This window comes from Dipodomys merriami, unplaced genomic scaffold (genome assembly GCF_024711535.1).
Source record: "Dipodomys merriami isolate MVZ:Mamm:240054 unplaced genomic scaffold, mDipMer1.0.p SCAF_98, whole genome shotgun sequence".
NCBI lineage: Eukaryota > Metazoa > Chordata > Mammalia > Rodentia > Heteromyidae > Dipodomys > Dipodomys merriami.
In genome coordinates, this window is record NW_027206601.1 from 1,936,631 (window position 1) to 1,952,401 (window position 15,771).

Genomic DNA, 15,771 nt, shown 5'->3' on the forward strand with positions numbered 1-15,771 from the left:
CAATAGATGGCTCACAGCAGTCACTCCAGCCTTGAGCAGAAGTCAGGCTCAAAGACATTCCCACCACAGTATCCATAGGACAGCTCCACCAAGCCACCTGCAAGCAAGAGCCTTCTCCATTACTGTTTGGTCATCCTACAAATGGCATGCCCTGGCTCTGGGAGAAAAGCCTACTCATAAAGGGAGTCAACAGGATGGGGGCTTTCCTAATTGGATCCAAAGAAATAAATTCTCAAGATTTACATTTTGTGCAGTTGCCTTATAGCTGTTGCTTTTTCATACTCCACATTCACCCGCTTACCCATTGGGAGGTCACTGGGCTGTATCTGACTTGGGACTTTGGGCTTAAAAGCTGCACAGGTTTGGGTTTCTCTAGAAATACAACTTGGTTCGTAGGAGATAGGTTGGCTGTTCTCTGTAATGGCTGCACTAAAAATTCCTGTCAAAGATCTGGGGAGGTGGCTCAGTGGTAGAGTGCGTGCCTCACATTCATGAGGCCCTGGGTTTGATTCCTCAGCACCACATAAACACAAAAAGCCAGAAGTGGCCCTGTGACTCAAGTGGTAGAGCACTAGCCCTGAGCTGAAGAGCTGAGGGACAGCGCCCAGCCCACACGACCAACCAAAAAAACTCAACTGTCTGAGTTCCAGTTCCTCTGTATCCTGGCTGGCATGGATACTTCGTAATTCTTACAGGTATGTGGTAACAATAGGTTTCTGTTGGATTTCTCTAGGGACTAGTGATACTAGCTGTATCTCTTCAAGTATGGTAAATTGATTCTTTTATATCCTCTGTTTAAATGTCTCAAGTCTAGATGATTTTTTTCCATTTTCTGAAGTTCATAATGGCAGTGAATCTTTGTTCCTCCACAAAGGGCCTTTATTTTTTATTTTTTGCCAGTCCTGGGGTTTGAACTCGGGGCCTGGGTACTATCCCTGAGTTTCTTTTTTTTTTTTTTTTTGTCGGTCGTGGGGCTTGAACTCTGGGCCTGGGCGTTGTCCCTCAGCTCTTCAGCTCAAGGCGAGCGCTCTACCACTTGAGCTACAGCGCCACTTCCGGTTTTCTGGTGGTTTATTGGAGATAGGAGTCTCACGGTCTCTCCTGCCCGGGCTGGCTTTGAACCGCGATCCTCAGATCTCAGCCTCCTGAGTAGCTAGGATTACAGGCGTGAGCCACCAGCGCCCGGCTTATCCCTGAGTTTCTTTTGCTCAAGGTTAGCACTCTACCACTTGGGCCACAGTACCACTTACGACTTTTTTCTATTTGTATGGTACTGAGGAACCCAAAGCTTCATGCATGCAAGGCAAGCACTCTACCACTGAGCCACATTCCCAGCCCTACTTTTTGTTTTCTGTTTGCTTGGTTTTTTTTCTTTTTTGGGGGGTCCGGTCGTGGGGCTTGAACTCTGGGCCTGGGCGCTGTCCCTCAGCTCTTCAGCTCAAGGCGAGTGCTCTACCACTTGAGGTACAGCACCATTTCTGGTTTTCTGGTGGTTTATTGGAGATAGGAGTCTTACGGTCTCTCCTGCCCGGGCTGGCTTTGAACCGCGATCCTCAGATCTCAGCCTCCTGAGTAGCTAGGATTACAGGCGTGAGCCACCAGCACCCAGCTTGCCCTAACATCTTAAGAAAACCAAAAGTAGGACTGGGAAGGTGGCTCAGTGGCAGGGAGAATGCTGCCTTGCATGCCTGAGGCTCTGGGTTTGATTCCTCAGCACCACATAAGCAAAAAAGAAAAAAGCCAGAAGTGGCCCTGTTAGGGCAGAAGTTTGAGATTTTTACCATGTTCCATGACCAGCTTTACCATTTATTTGTTGGGGTTTTTTTTGTTGGTTTTTTGTTGTTTTGGTCAGTCATGGGGCTTGAACTCTGGGCTTGGGCCTATCCCTGTGCTCTTCAGCTCAAGGCGAGTGCTCTACCGCTTGAGCCACAGTGCCACTTCCAGTTTTCTAGTGGTTTATTGGAGATAAGAGTCTCAGGACTTTACAGGTGTGAGCCACTGGTGCCCGGCCAACTTTATCATTTATGAGTACTGCTTTGGGGTGTCAAATCCACAACACCCAACCCTAATTCTAAGTCCTTAATATTTTTCCTGTGTTGACATTATACACACACACTCTGTGGTCCATTTTGAGGATATAATCAAGTTACTCTTAGCTGGGCACTGATGGCGCATGCCTGTAAACCTATATTAAGGAAGCTGAGATCTGAGGATGGCAGTCTGAAACCAGCCCAGGCAGAAAAGTACCTCTGAGACTCATCTTTAATTAACCACACAAAAACCAGAAGTGGAGGGCTGGGAAGGTGGCTCAGTGGTAGAGTGCTTGCCTTGAAATGCATGAGGCCCTGGGTTCAATTCCTCAGCACCACATAAGCAAAAAAACAAACAAAAAAAAAAAAAAAACCAGAAGTGGAGCTATAGCTCAAGGTGGTAGAGCACTATCCTTGAGCAAAAGAGCTCAGGTATAGCACCCAGGCCCTGAGTTCAAACACCATGATCTTTTGTAGCTTTTTTTTTTTCCCCCAGAGCTGAGGACAGAACCCAGGGCCTTGCGCGTGCCGGGTAGGCGCCCTTCCACTTCCGCTGGGCTAAACCCCCAGCCCCCAAACACCATGATTAGAGAAAGAAAAACAAAAGCTACTCTTGGGGCTGGGAATGTGGCTTAGTGGTAGATTGCCTCACATGCATGAAGCCTTGGGTTCAATTCCTCAGAGCCATATACACAGAAAAAGCTGGAAATGGTGCTATGCCTCAAGTGGTAGAATGCCTTGAGCAAAAGCATCTCAGGACAATCAGGGTCCAGGCCCTGAGTTCAAGCCCCAGGACTGGCAAAAAAAACTTAACATGAAGAAACTTATTTGTATAACTGGTGAGACTTTAAATGTTTGTGTTTGTTTGCTTCCCTATAGATGTCTAGTCACTCCAGAATCCTTTGTAGAAAAAGCTGTCCTCGGGGCTGGGAAGGTGGCTCAGTGGTAGAGTGCTTGCCTTGCATGCATGAGGCCCTGGGTTCGATTCCTCAGCACCACATAAGCAAAAAGAAAAAAGCCGGAAGTGGCGCTGTGGCTCAAGTGGTAGAGCACCAGCCTTGAGCTGAAGAGCTGAGGGACAGCACCCAGGCCTGGAGTTCAGTCCCCACGACTGGACCCAAAAAAAAAAAGAAAGAAAAAGCTGTCCTCTCCCACTCACTTGCAAAAAGTCACTTAGGCATGTTTGTGTTGAGTTATATTTGAATTTACATGCTATTGATCTATGTTTTCTGTCCTGCTGGCAACATCACATCTTACTGTAGCTATCTAAAACATGCATTAGGCTAGGCATGAGACAGATAGGTACACTGATTCTCAGATCTCAGCCTCCTGCATAGCTATGATTTCAGTTATGAGTCACTTGCTCATTAGGCCATTCTTGAGGGGCTGTTTATGTAAGGTCCGCTCCTGGATGGCTAGCAGACTCCACCCTCCTCCCAGCAAAGTCTCCGCCCAGTACTTGCATTACCTAGGCAACTTGGGACACCTGGAAGAGGTCACATCTGCATCTGCTGAGGTCACATCTGAACTTGATGTGGCCACACTTTTCTCCACCCATACCCTAGATAAGGCCTGGCCCAGGCCCAGACACTCTCTGCTCTTTCCTAGCTCTTTCTCAGCTCTTTCCTTCTCTTCTCTTTCCCAGCTCCCTTCTTTTCTAGCTCTCTCTCTGCTCTTTTCTAGCTTTCTCAGCTCTTTCCTTTCCTTCTCTTTCCTAGCTCTCTCTTTCCCACCTTTCCCAGACGCACTCTTTTCTAGCTCTTTTCTCTCTCTTTCCCAGCTCTCTTTCCCAGGCCTTTCCCCACCGCATGGAGGACCAAGATGGCCTGGTGCCAGCCGGAACGATGAATAAACCTACCCCTTACCTGAATACCACGTGCGTGGTGCTGTTCTTACTCGGCCACCACTTTTTAAAAACCTAACAGTTTATTTGTCCTCTTTTTTTTTTTTGGGGGGGGGGTGTCGGTCATGGGGCCTGAACTCTGGGCCTGGGCACTGTCCCTCAGCATTTCAGCTCAAGGCTAGCACTCTACCACTTGAACTACTTGAGCCACGATGCCACTAACGGCTTTTTTCTTTTTGCTTATGTGGTGCTGAGGAATCGAACCCAGGGCCTCATGCATGCAAGGCAAGCGCTCTACCACTGAGACACCTTCCCAGCCCATCTTTTTTTTTTTTTTTTTTTTTTACAGTCCTGGGCTTGAACTCAATCTGGGCACTGTCCCTGATCTCTACCACTTTGGACCACAGTGCCACTTCCATTTTTCTGGTGTTTAATTGGAGATAAGAGTCATGGGAGCTGGGAAGGTGGCTCAGAGGTAGAACGCTTGCCTTGCATGCCTGAGGCCCTGGGTTCGATTCCTCAGCACCACATAAGGAAAAAGCCGGAAGTGGCGCTGTGGCTCAAGTGGTAGAGCACTAGCCTTGAGCTGAAGAGTTGAGGGACAGTGCTCAGGCCCAGAGTTCAGGCCCCACGACCGGACCAAAAAAAAAAAAAAAAGAGTCATGGCCTTGGGCTGGGAAGGTGGCTCAGTGGTAGAGCACTTGCCTTGCATGCCTGAGGCCCTGGGTTCGATTCCTCAGCACCACATAAGTAAAAAGAAAGAAAAAAGCCAGAAGTGGTGCTGTGGCTCAAGTGGTAGAGCGCTAGCCTTGAGCTGAATTGCTGAGGGACAGCTCCCAGGCCCAGAGTTCAGGCCCCATGACCAGACCCAAGAGAGTCATGGCCTTAGGCTGGGAAGGTGGCTTAGTGGCAGAGCGCTTGCCTTGCATGCATGAGGCCCTAGGTTCGATTCCTCAGCACCACATTAGCAAAAAGAAAAAAGCTGGAAGTGGCGCTGTGGCTCAAGTGGTAGAGCGCTAGCCTTGAGCTGAAGAGCTGAGGGACAGCACCCAGGCCCAGAGTGCAGGCCCCAGGACCGGAACCAAAAAAAAAAAAAAAAAAAAGAGTCATGGCCTTGCCTAGCACATGACTCATGCCTGTAATCCTAGCTACTCAGGAGGCTGATATCTGAGGATTGCTGTTGAAAGTCATTCTGGGCAGGAATGTCTGTGAGACTTACCTCCAATAAACCACCAGAAAACCAGAAGTGGCTCTGGCTCAAGTGGTAGAGCACTAGCCTTCAGCTGAAGAGCTGAGGGACAGCGCTCAGACCCATAGTTCAAGCCCCACAGTCAACAACAACAAAAAGTCATGGCCTTTCCTGCCCAGGCTGGCTTTGAACCACAGTCTTCAGATATCAGGCTCCTAAGTAGCTAGGATTACAAGTGTGAGCAACTGGTGCCTGGCTCCTCATTCTTTTTTGATGATACAAGGGTTTGAACTCAGGGCCCCATTAAAGTCATACCCCAAGTCCTTTTACTATTTGGAGTTCATTTTGGTAATATTTCATGTGATCAGAGGCATATAGGCATTGTGCCTTTGTGTTCCTCCCCTAAGAATATATCAGTTTTTTGAGATAAAGTTAGACGTACACTTTGCCAAGGCCAGCCCCTTACTGGAAACCTGCTACCTCTACTTCCTGAGTAGCTGGGATTATAGCACCACTACCCACAGCTTCTACTTCATTGTTGTTGTTGTTACTCTGTCTGCCACAGGACTTTGTGGGTGAGGGTTGAGAAGGGAAGGGGAAAAGGGAAGAAGGAAGGGAAAGGAAAAGGGGAAGGAAGGGAGAGGAAGCTTCCTGTCATGCCAGTTCTGCCAGGTTCCATTGGTAGTGTTAACCTCCATTCTATACAAAAAAAAAAATCTGGGGAGGGGGGGATGAGTGGGGGGGGAGGCTGGGAAGGGATGTGAAGGGTAAACAAAGGAGGAGGCTGCAATGCTTGATAAGAAATGTACGCATTATCCTGCCCATGTAATTGTAACCCCTCTGTACAGTATGTTCACAAAAAAAATTAAATTTAATTTAAAAAAAATCTCATGTGCTTTCTTCACCAGGCTGGCTTTGAACCTTGATTCTCTGATATCAGGCTCCTGAGATTGCATCAGTACAAGGTTCCAAAAAAAAAAAAAATCTACTTGGTTCTCCTGTTGGTAGGTTGGAGTCAGAAAACACCAGTCTGGGGTTTCTCCTGCCAGGTGGGACATCAAAAGATAACTGGTACTATGATGTTCACCCAGCCCCTCACTAGCTCCCTGCTTTCTTCTTCGCCTTTCTGCGCTTTCTCTTCTTACTGCCTGCCACATCTGTTTTGCCCAGGCAGGCACCACCCGCCCCCGGTTGGGTTTTCTTTTATTTCCTGGATGTACAGTAGTCCTTTAGTAGAGAGGAATAGAGGGGCAAGCTCATACTATCTTCCCAGGACTGGAAGCCCCCAGGGGTCCAATGAAAGAGACTTGATGTTGATCAGGTTGTAGGAGCTGTGAGAGCCGTGGAGTTGAGGATTCAGCTAAAACATTAGGAAAGGGTGTCCAGAAAGGGGCAGCTTAGGAGCTTGGGAGATGACACGAGGGTCCTGAAGTGGAGAATGTAACAGGAGGAAAGCAGTCCCAAACCAGGCTGGAAAGGTAGATGCCTAGAATGCCAGCAACAGAGAGAGATGCAGAGCCCAGGCATTGCTGCCGAAGGGTGTAGGGCTTTAGTGTGGCATAGTAGGTCTGGTGCGGCGGGAAGGGAGCGGGGAGGAGAGGACAGACTCCGACATCCCCCGCTGACTCCAAAACCAGAAGACAATACCGGGGAGGGAGTGGTGGTGCACTCTACCCTCCTCTACCCCTAGAGTGCAGGCCTCCTCCCTGCCTGCCACAATGGCTGCTCTGATTTCCCTGCCCAAGCGCAAACTGACAATGTGTCATTCATCTGTCTCTGGTGCCTGGCACCGGGGGGGGGGGGGGGGAGCATTTTGGACCTGGGCGGAGCAGGAGCTGGGTGGAAGCAATAGCTTTTCAGGAAAGGCAAGGGGTGGGCCTCATCCCTGGAAGTGTGGCGGAGGCGGCTGCCAAGAACCGGGGGAGGCGCACTGCTTTCTTCCTCTATCTGGAGATTCTGCGGGTGGGGATGGGGCGCAGATCACTCAGCTACGGGGGACCCGAGGTCCCCTCAGCCAGCACACTGGGGTTGCCTTCCCTGCTGTGCCTCACCAGCTCCATCCCCGGTCGCCAGAGAGACGGGAGGAGGTTGCTATGGAGACCGACGACTGCAAGGACCAGCCAATCCCCTCCCGCCTTGGCCGCGGCTCCAGTCCGTCTTTCAGATGGGGGCCTGGCAGAGGGGGATGGGCGGGGCCGCGGCGCCCTCCCCTCCCTCGCGGGCCACGGGGGCAGACGACACCGCCACGCCCCACATCGCCAGGGTGCTTCGTCCCGCTCCCAGGCCCCGCACCCCCGGCTGGCGCCGCCGCGCCCTCTTCCAGCCGCGGGGCGATGCGGCCGAGGCGAGGTACCCTGGGCGGGGGAGGGGAGCCGCGGGAAAGGCGGGGTGGGGGGAGGCTGCGGGCTGGGGGCGCTGCAGGCCCTCTCGCTGGCTCTGGCAGCTCGGGGGGGGGGGGGCCGTGACAGGTGGGGGAGGGAGCGCCCCCCCTCTGCGCCGCAGTGCCTGGCGCGCCGGCGCACGTTCGGGCGCGGGGGGGGGGTGTTGGGGGGCGGGTGCTGACGTCATCTTCGCCCCCCCCCAGCTGAGGGGCGGTGGCCGCACAGACTACTCCTGGCGGCGGCACGGACAGACAGACGGACAGACTGAGGAGCCCAGGGAAAGAGGGACGGGTGGGCGCACGTCCCGGCCATGCCCGGGGAGGCCGCCCGCGCGGAGCTGCCGCTGCCCGAGCCCGGGGGCCCCGGGCCCCGCACAGGTGAGGCCGCGGCCGCTCCCCTCTCCGGCCCAGCGCTCCCGGTCCCCTCCTCCGTTCCTTCCCCTTCGCCAGCTCCTCTCCTGTCGGTCCTCCGCTCAGCCCTGCCTCTGGCCGCCCGAACCCTGCCCCCGCCCAGCCAAACACTCAGGATTTCGGGGAGGGGCGCAGGCAGTGCCCTTTGCCAGCTAGAAGCCCAGGGAGGGCCGTGCCCTTAGCCCCTGACCGGGGGCCGTGGAGCTCCACGCGCTCCAGGCCCAGGTCCTGCCCGCGCGGGCTGCTGTGCCAACATGATGCCCCATTGTCCGCCAGCTGAGCCTGAAGCCTCCACTGCACCCCAGGCTGCGCAGGGCGGGCGAATGGCTAGGCACCCCGGAGGGAGGAGAAAGACTGGTACAAGCCTGAGAAGCCCAGGGGCTCGCTGGCGCTGGGGGGGGGGGGGGGAGACGGTGGGAGGCCTGGAGGATGTGTCCTAGCCAGATGTCCTACCCTCGACCCCCCAGGTCCCTCCCCGCAGACTACGGAGGTCCTGGAGATGCGGGATCAGCAAACGTGGGTGGAGGCCAGAGGGTCGTCTGTCCACTTAGCCTGGGGCATTTAGAGGCTGGATGGTCCCTGTTGGAGGTCCCCCATGGGTGGTTCGGCAGGACCAAGGGCACCTTGCTGTGGCCTGGCAGAGCTAACACTGCTGCCACCTCTGCTGTTCGTGGCAGACCGACAGTCCAGGCTAGGACTCCCCAGTCCCAGGGTTCTATACTGCCTCTGTTCTGGCTTGTCTGATGACCTTGAAGGAGACAAAGGAAAAACCTTTGGCCTCTCTTTGCCTTTCCCTTCTGATCTTAGTCCAGTTCTGTCCTTCCCTGCCCTGGGGTCCAGGCTAGGAGTCAGTACAGAGCCAACAGCCTGGCTTTGGGGCCTCCAGTGACACCCCAGTAGCCACACCCACTCGCAGTATCAAGTGTGCCTCCAGGAACTTGAAGGATCCCCCCACAGCCCCTGGCCCCCCAGCAGCACAACCGTCAGTCAAGGAGTGCACTGAGTGGCTAAGGGTCCCACACCCTGATAGGGGCAGGTGTTGAGGTCTGGCAGGGTGGCAGCCTTCAGCTTTACTTCTCAGCCTGGCTCATCTCTGCTTTGGAGGTGGGAAAGAGAAAGCCAAAGTGCTGGTCATGCTGCCCTATGTCACCAGTGAGCAACATAGATCTGCAGCCCAGAGCACCCTGGAGCCCGCTCCTAAGCATGGCCCCTCCCCCTTTGGGGCAGGACTTGGCCTGGGCTCTCGGGGCAGTTGGAAAGCCTTGAGCAAATGATGTGTTTTGGGCCTCGGTCCATTAGAGAGAGGGATGTTACAGAGCCATTCAAAATGAAGCTAGTAAGCACTTAGAACACACAGGGAACAGAGATAATGTGGAATGAAAACCGCAGATGCAAAAGTGAATGTGCAGAATGACCTCAGCGGTGAGAGACAAGGAAGAGAACCCAAAGGAGGGTGCTGCTTGGAGGGGTTGTCTTCCACCTTCCTGAGGCCCACCCTACTTCCTGGTCCACGGTCCTTCATGGTGTGCATGTGGCATGGCTTGTGCTCTGGGGGTGTGGCAGTACAAGGAGGTTTCCTGAGCACCCGTGTCCTGGGATGGCGTGGGATCCACAGAAGGGCCCTGGGCAGGCCAGGAGGATCTGGCACTCACCACAGAATGGCTGCCACTATGGAGAGGATGTAGCCAGAGGTTCCAACAGACATTTCTGAACCATCCTGTTTCTATGGGCTCCTTGGCTGTCATCATTGCTCACCTTTGCCCTTCTGGCCAGATGCTCCAAGCCAGCCTCCATGGGACATGTCTGTCTCCAGCCTCTACAAAACGACTATGTGTAGGGCCCCTGCTTCCTTCCCCCTATGTCACAGGAGTGGAGCAGACCCTCTCCAGGTGGCAAAGTCCTGGGGGACAGGAGATGGCCCAGAGAGACAAGACACTTGTCTTGTGGGGAAGCCTGGAAATGTCCAGAGCTTTGCAATGGTGAAGGGCAGGGCTGGGGGGGGGGGGTGTCCCTGCTCCTGTCATGGGAAGGGGTGGTACTGCCCAGTAGATTCTCATTGCTCTGTGCACCTACCAAGCCCAACTTAACCACACAAATTACCTGAAAAGGAAATAGTTTTAAAGAGAGAGGGAAGAGAGGAGAGAAAGAAAATAGGGAGAAATATAGATGTACTCTGCGTGTGTGTGTGTGTCTGTGTCTGTGTCTGTGTCTGTGTTATGTGTCCTGGGGCTTGAACTCGGGGCCTGGGTACTGTCCTTGAACTTTTGTGCTCAAGGGTAGCACTCTACCATTTGAGTCACAGTTGTGGCTTTTTGGGTAGTTACTTGGAGATAAGAGTCTCACAGGCTTTTCTGCCTGGGCTGGCTTCAATGATTTGAAGATCCTCAGATCTAAGCCCCTAACTATCCCTGAGTTTTTATTTTACTGCTCAAGGCTAGTTGCTCTACACTTGAGCCACACCTCCACTTCTTTGGTTGTTAATTTGGGATTAATCTCAGGACTTCCCAGCCAGGGCTGGCTTCAAACCTTGATTCTCAGATCTCAAACTCCTGAATAGCTAGGATTACTGGCATGAACAACCAGTGCTCAGAACTGGATGTACTTTTGCGGAATGTCCTCCCCACCCTCCACCCCCAAAAATCCTGGCTTTCTCCCACAGCAACAGTTCCCACAACCTTCCTTTCCACAAAGCACTGTCAGAAGCTCGGCTGGAACTCCTGGAAATTTCCCCTCAAATGCATAGTGACATTCTCCCTCTCCTCCTGCCCTGACCAGCCCTCCTCTGGGCTACTCTCCTCACCTGGCCTGGCCTGGAGAGAGTCAGGACTATTTCATGTCCTTCTGTCTCCACAGATCTCTCCTGTGATGCAGCTGCTGCCATTCTGAAAGGGGACAAACAGGAGCCCCATGCCCTCACCCCAGGGCCCAGCCCCTTGGCTCTCACATTCCTGCCCAGCAAACCAGGTGCCCGGCCCCAGCCTGAGGGAGCCAGCTGGGATGCAGGGCCAGGTGGGGCCCCTTCAGCCTGGGCAGACCCAGCAGAGGGCAGCCCAAACCCAGCACTTCTCCCCGAGGGCCTGCCCCTCCAAGCTCTGCCTGATGAGGGCCAGCCCCTCGACGTTCTGCCCCCCAAGGCCTCTCTGCCCACCACCCTGGAGCCCCGGATTGTGATGGGTGAGGAGACATGCCAGGCCACCCCATCACCTAGAGCAGCCTGGCCAACGCTCAGGGACCAGGAGGGTGGGCACACCCATCGGCACCCACCCCCTGAGCTTTGTTCTCAGGATGATCTTCCTGTGCCTTCCCCTACCCCAGACCTCGATGACTACTTTACACCTCCTGCTACCCCTACCAAGACCACCTATGACCTGCTCTCCTGCCCTGGGCCCCAGAGAGACACCTGGGACCCAGAGGCTGAGCTTCTGGATGAGCTGCTAGACTCTAGGCCCACCTCACCCTCGGGCTCCTACATCACTGCTGATGGGGACAGCTGGGCCTCCTCACCGTCTTGTTCCCTCGGCCTGTTGGCTCCCGCTGAAGGGCTGGACTTTCCCTGTGACATAGGCCTCTCCCCACTGGGGCCCATGGCAGATGAAGGAGAGCCAAGCCCTACCACACCCCCAGAGCCACTGTCTTCTGAGTCCAGCCTCTCCACAGACAGCAGCTCTTCCTGGAGCCAGGAAGGCCACTTCTTTGACCTGGACTTCCTGGCCAATGACCCAATGATCCCCGCAGCCCTCTTGCCCTTCCGGGGCAGCCTCCTCTTCCAGGTAGAAGCTGTGGAGGTGACACCACTGTACCCAGAAGAGGAAGAGGAGGAAGAGGAGGAGGAGGAGGAGGAGGAGGAAGGGGAGGAAGAGGAGGAAGAGGTGGCAGCTGATGCTCCAATCCCAGATGGAGACTTGGCAGGGGAGGGTGAGGAGGACAGTACGTCCACCTCATTCCTGCAGTCCCTGTCTGACCTGTCCATCATTGAAGGCATGGATGAGGCCTTTGCTTTCCGGGATGACACGTCTGCAGCCTCTTCTGACTCTGACTCCACCTCGTATGCAGGAGCAGATGATGACAGGCTGTACAGCACGGAGCCCCACGCCCAGCCCAGCTCCCTACTGCAGGACAGTGCCCAGAAGACAGAGCAGGAGCACAGGGGTGGGACCCTGGGCCCTGAGGCCATCCCTCACGTCTCAAAGGGAGACATTTGTCTCACGCACAGCCAGCAATCCACTGCAGAGAAAGCAGAAAAGAGCCTCCCTTTAGTCCACAAGTCCCAGGGTATTGTGGAGCCTCCAATTCTGCAGGCAGCCCAGAACCTCCAGGTGGAGCCAGCTACTAAAGCAATCCCTTGGGTAGGGGGCGAGAGAGATAGCTCTTGGGTTAGAGAAGCACCTGCCACCACAGCACCACCACAACCCTACCAGGAGGGGCTAGGCGCTTCCTTAGGCTGGGAGCAAACTGGTACAGAGTCACCGCCAGCTCTGCAAGAAGCCAACCGTGTCTTGTGCCCAGACCTTCTTGAGAACTTGGACAGTAGATTGAGCCTTCTCTCAGGTCCAGAACCTGAGGATGTGGCCACATTGGGGCCCCAGCAAGCTGATGGAGGTGTCACAGCACCCCAGGACTCTTCCTTGGCAGCACTTCCAGATGGAGATGGCACCTCAGCCCAAGAACCCATGGCTGAAGCCACACCAGGGCCCCAGGAGATGGAAGCAAGTGTCATCCTGGCCCAGGACTCTTCTATGGCAGCACTTCCAAAGGAGAATGTCACCTCAGACCCAGAGACCATGACTGTGGCCACACTGGGGCCCCAGAAGACTGAAAAGGATGTCATCCAGCGTCCAGACTCCCCTGTGACCATACATCCACTCCTACAAGACTCAGATTCCACCTTAGGCCCAGAACCAGTGCCTGAGAACATTTCCCAGGGCCAAGCAAAGGCAGGTTGCAGCCCAGGGACTGAAAAGGATGTCATCCAACGCCCAGACTCCCCTGTGACCATACATCCACTCCTACAAGACTCAGATTCCACCTTAGGCCCAGAACCAGTGCCTGAGAACACTTCCCAGGGCCAAGCAAAGGCAGGTTGCAGCCCAGGGACTACACCAGGGGCTTCAGGGGCCCGGCAAAAGTTAGATATAGCCTTAGGAGCAAGGCTGATATTGGAAGAAAAGGATGCAGCTCCTGGAGAACCAGAGTCTCCAGCCTCAACCCCAGCTGAACAAAATAGCCCAGCGTCAGCACCAGAAGCTGCAACTCTCTGGGCACCAGGGAAAGAGGCAAGTCCCACCCTGGGCATGGTGGCCCCCAGGACCCCCAAGCCTGCCTCTGGTGCTGGAGATGAAGTAGCTGAAGGTCTCTTTGCACCTGAGCAGGAAGCATGGCTTGAAGCCCATAATGGGATCGAGACCCACTTGCTTGCAAAGGAGGCCATGGAGACTAAGAACATGGGAGGTGGAGGGCCTAAGCCATCAGCACAGGGACACGGACCTGGAGCAGCAAAGTCAGGGCCTCAAGATTCATGGGAGGCTCCCAAGGCATATTCTGCTGCCTGCCCGGAGGTCAGGCAGGCACACAGCCTGAGCCCAGCTAGAGAAGGAAGGGGCCTCAGCAGCCAGGCCCTCCTGGAAGCCAAACTTCCCATGATTTCCTGCCCAGAATCCCCAGCAAGGGCAGCATGTAGGCCAGACAGGGGCTGCCCCGAAGAGCCTGCTCCCACCTCTGAGAGACAGGAACCTATGCTAGACCCAGGCAGTGGGAAACAGCATCAGACCACCTTCCATGTCCTTGACTCCCCTCCATCACAGACCCCAGAAAACCCTGCCAGGGATCTGCCAAGTACACCCCAGAGTAAGCCTATGGCTCCTGAGCCATCTGCTCCTGGTGTCCTTGCTGGGACAGCCTCACCAGCCCTGGGACCCTCTGCTCCTTGCCTGTGTCCTGGCCCCCAGGAAGACTCTGTGAAAGATGAAGGGGCCTCAATCTCTGGGGACCTCCAGCTGTCTCAGACTGCTGCTGCCGCCACCTCAGGAACCACAAAGCCTCTGGGGGCCAGGCAGCGGGTAAGCCTCCCACCCCCCTGCCTCCTCCTCAGCCCCAAGGCGGCCCCCAAGGATGCCAAAGACACAGCCAAGAACCAGGTTCCCCGGATCTCAAGCCCCTGCCAAGTGCCTCCTCCCTTGGGAGCCCAGAGCCCATCCAGCCCTGGACGGCACCCAGTCCCTGAGGATGAGACCCAGCAAGAGGATGAGGACAGCCTGGAGGAGGGTGAGGTGGGGCACAGGGTAAAGCTGGACTCTTCCAGGGAAGACACTGATATCCCAGGGTTGGATTGGGGGGGGCGGGGGAGTGGGGCAGGGACACATCCTCACACCATTCTCCCTTTCTCAGACTCACTGCAGGCCCCAGGCTCGGGCCAGCACTCAGACAGCCATGGGGAGTCGTCAGCTGAGCTGGATGACCAGGACACCTCAGCGCCTCAGAAGGCACAGTGCCCAGCCCAGGTGCCTGGCTCAAGGGAGCAGGCAGGTCCTCAGGGTGGGTGGGCCCCCATGCTCACACAGAGGCTCAGCCCCCACCTTTTCGCAGGCTCCAACAGGCAGCAGTGAGGCCATCGCCAAAGCCAAACAGAGCCGCAGTGAGAAGAAGGCACGAAAGGTAGGGTGGGGACTGGCTAAGACCCAATGGCCACCCAAGGAGGGCCTTCGGGTCAAGTCTATTAACCTAAACAGCTAAGGTTGTAGTGTCATTAGTGACCCTCGCAGGACCAGCTGACACCTAAGGAAGGACAGCCATCCCTGGTCACCCGGGGAAGTCTGATACTGTCCTCTGCCTCAGGCAATGTCCAAGCTGGGCTTGCGGCAGATCCAGGGTGTCACTAGGATCACCATCCAGAAGTCCAAGAACATCTTATTCGTCATCGCCAAGCCTGATGTCTTCAAGAGCCCTGCCTCGGACACCTATGTGGTCTTCGGAGAGGCTAAGGTCCTGGCTGGGGTGCAGGGAGGTGGCAGGGCCAGGGTGGTGCACTGGGAGCCGACAGGCTCTGCTGAAGGATTCTGTCCCACGCTGTAGATAGAGGACCTGTCCCAGCAAGTGCACAAAGCTGCTGCAGAGAAGTTCAAGGTGCCCTCAGAGGCCTCGGCCCTGGTGCCCGAGTCAGCACCTGGGCCTCGAGTAAGGCCAGCGTGCGAGGAGGAAGAGGAAGAAGAGGAAGAGGAAGAGGTAAGGCCCGGCCCCTGCCTGTAGGCAGGTTCCATCCTGTTTCAGGAGGCCCTGCTGGCACCTGGGAGGTGGGCCTGAGGAACCTCACTGTTCCCTCACCAGGTGGATGAGGCTGGGCTGGAGCTACGGGACATTGAGCTGGTTATGGCGCAGGCCAACGTGTCCAGGGCCAAGGCTGTGCGAGCGCTAAGGGACAACCACAGTGATATCGTCAATGCCATCATGGTGAGCATGTGTGGGTCCCCCCTTCCCTCCAGATGCCCCAGCTGTGACAGGGAGAGGCCCACCCTCAATGTGACCCTCTGTACATTTTTCTGCAGGAACTGACCATGTAGCTGCTGGTTGGAAGCTGGTCCATCCTGCCCCTCTCCCAACTCTGCTGCCCAATAAACCAGTGTCCTACCATCACCTTCTGGTGACCCCTCAGAACTTTTCTGTGTCACATTGCCTGCTGTCATCCATTTAACACCCTCTGGTGTCATCTTACCACTCACTATGTCCCCTGAAGACCCTCTAGCACTCCCTCATCACCCTCTGCCACCATATCACCCCGTGGCATCCCTCAGGCCCAGCTGGGCTGAGCATCTGCCCCATGTCTTCTCTGCTGGCAAAGGCCAGTGAGTGACCCACGCGCTGGCCACATCGAGGATGGGCATCCTGCTTCTTTTGACTCCACACAGAAAGCCCTGCAAGGCTGTGC

General features: G+C 55.3%; 1 protein-coding gene across 1 annotated transcript; it reads left to right on the forward strand.

Moving 5' to 3' along the window:
* The first annotated feature begins 7,240 nt into the window (after positions 1-7,240).
* Nacad (NAC alpha domain containing) lies at positions 7,241-15,485 on the forward strand. The gene is made up of 9 exons (XM_070014529.1): positions 7,241-7,411; positions 7,647-7,820; positions 10,707-14,114; positions 14,238-14,350; positions 14,436-14,504; positions 14,685-14,831; positions 14,922-15,071; positions 15,174-15,296; positions 15,392-15,485. Exons 2-9 carry the CDS (start codon positions 7,754-7,756, stop codon positions 15,404-15,406), a joined length of 4,092 nt encoding a protein of 1,363 aa, XP_069870630.1. The 5' UTR covers positions 7,241-7,411; positions 7,647-7,753; the 3' UTR covers positions 15,407-15,485.
* The last annotated feature ends 286 nt before the right edge of the window (positions 15,486-15,771 follow it).

What these genes read in the sequence shown, in the direction of transcription:
- Nacad (XM_070014529.1), top strand. Translation starts at nt 7,754, where the DNA reads ATGCCCGGGGAGGCCGCCCGCGCGGAGCTGCCGCTGCCCGAGCCCGGG. An exon ending in TGAGGACAGCCTGGAGGAGG is followed by an intron (nt 14,115 to 14,237) that starts GTGAGGTGGGGC and finishes TCCCTTTCTCAG; the next exon opens with ACTCACTGCAGGCCCCAGGC. An exon ending in AAGAAGAGGAAGAGGAAGAG is followed by an intron (nt 15,072 to 15,173) that starts GTAAGGCCCGGC and finishes TTCCCTCACCAG; the next exon opens with GTGGATGAGGCTGGGCTGGA.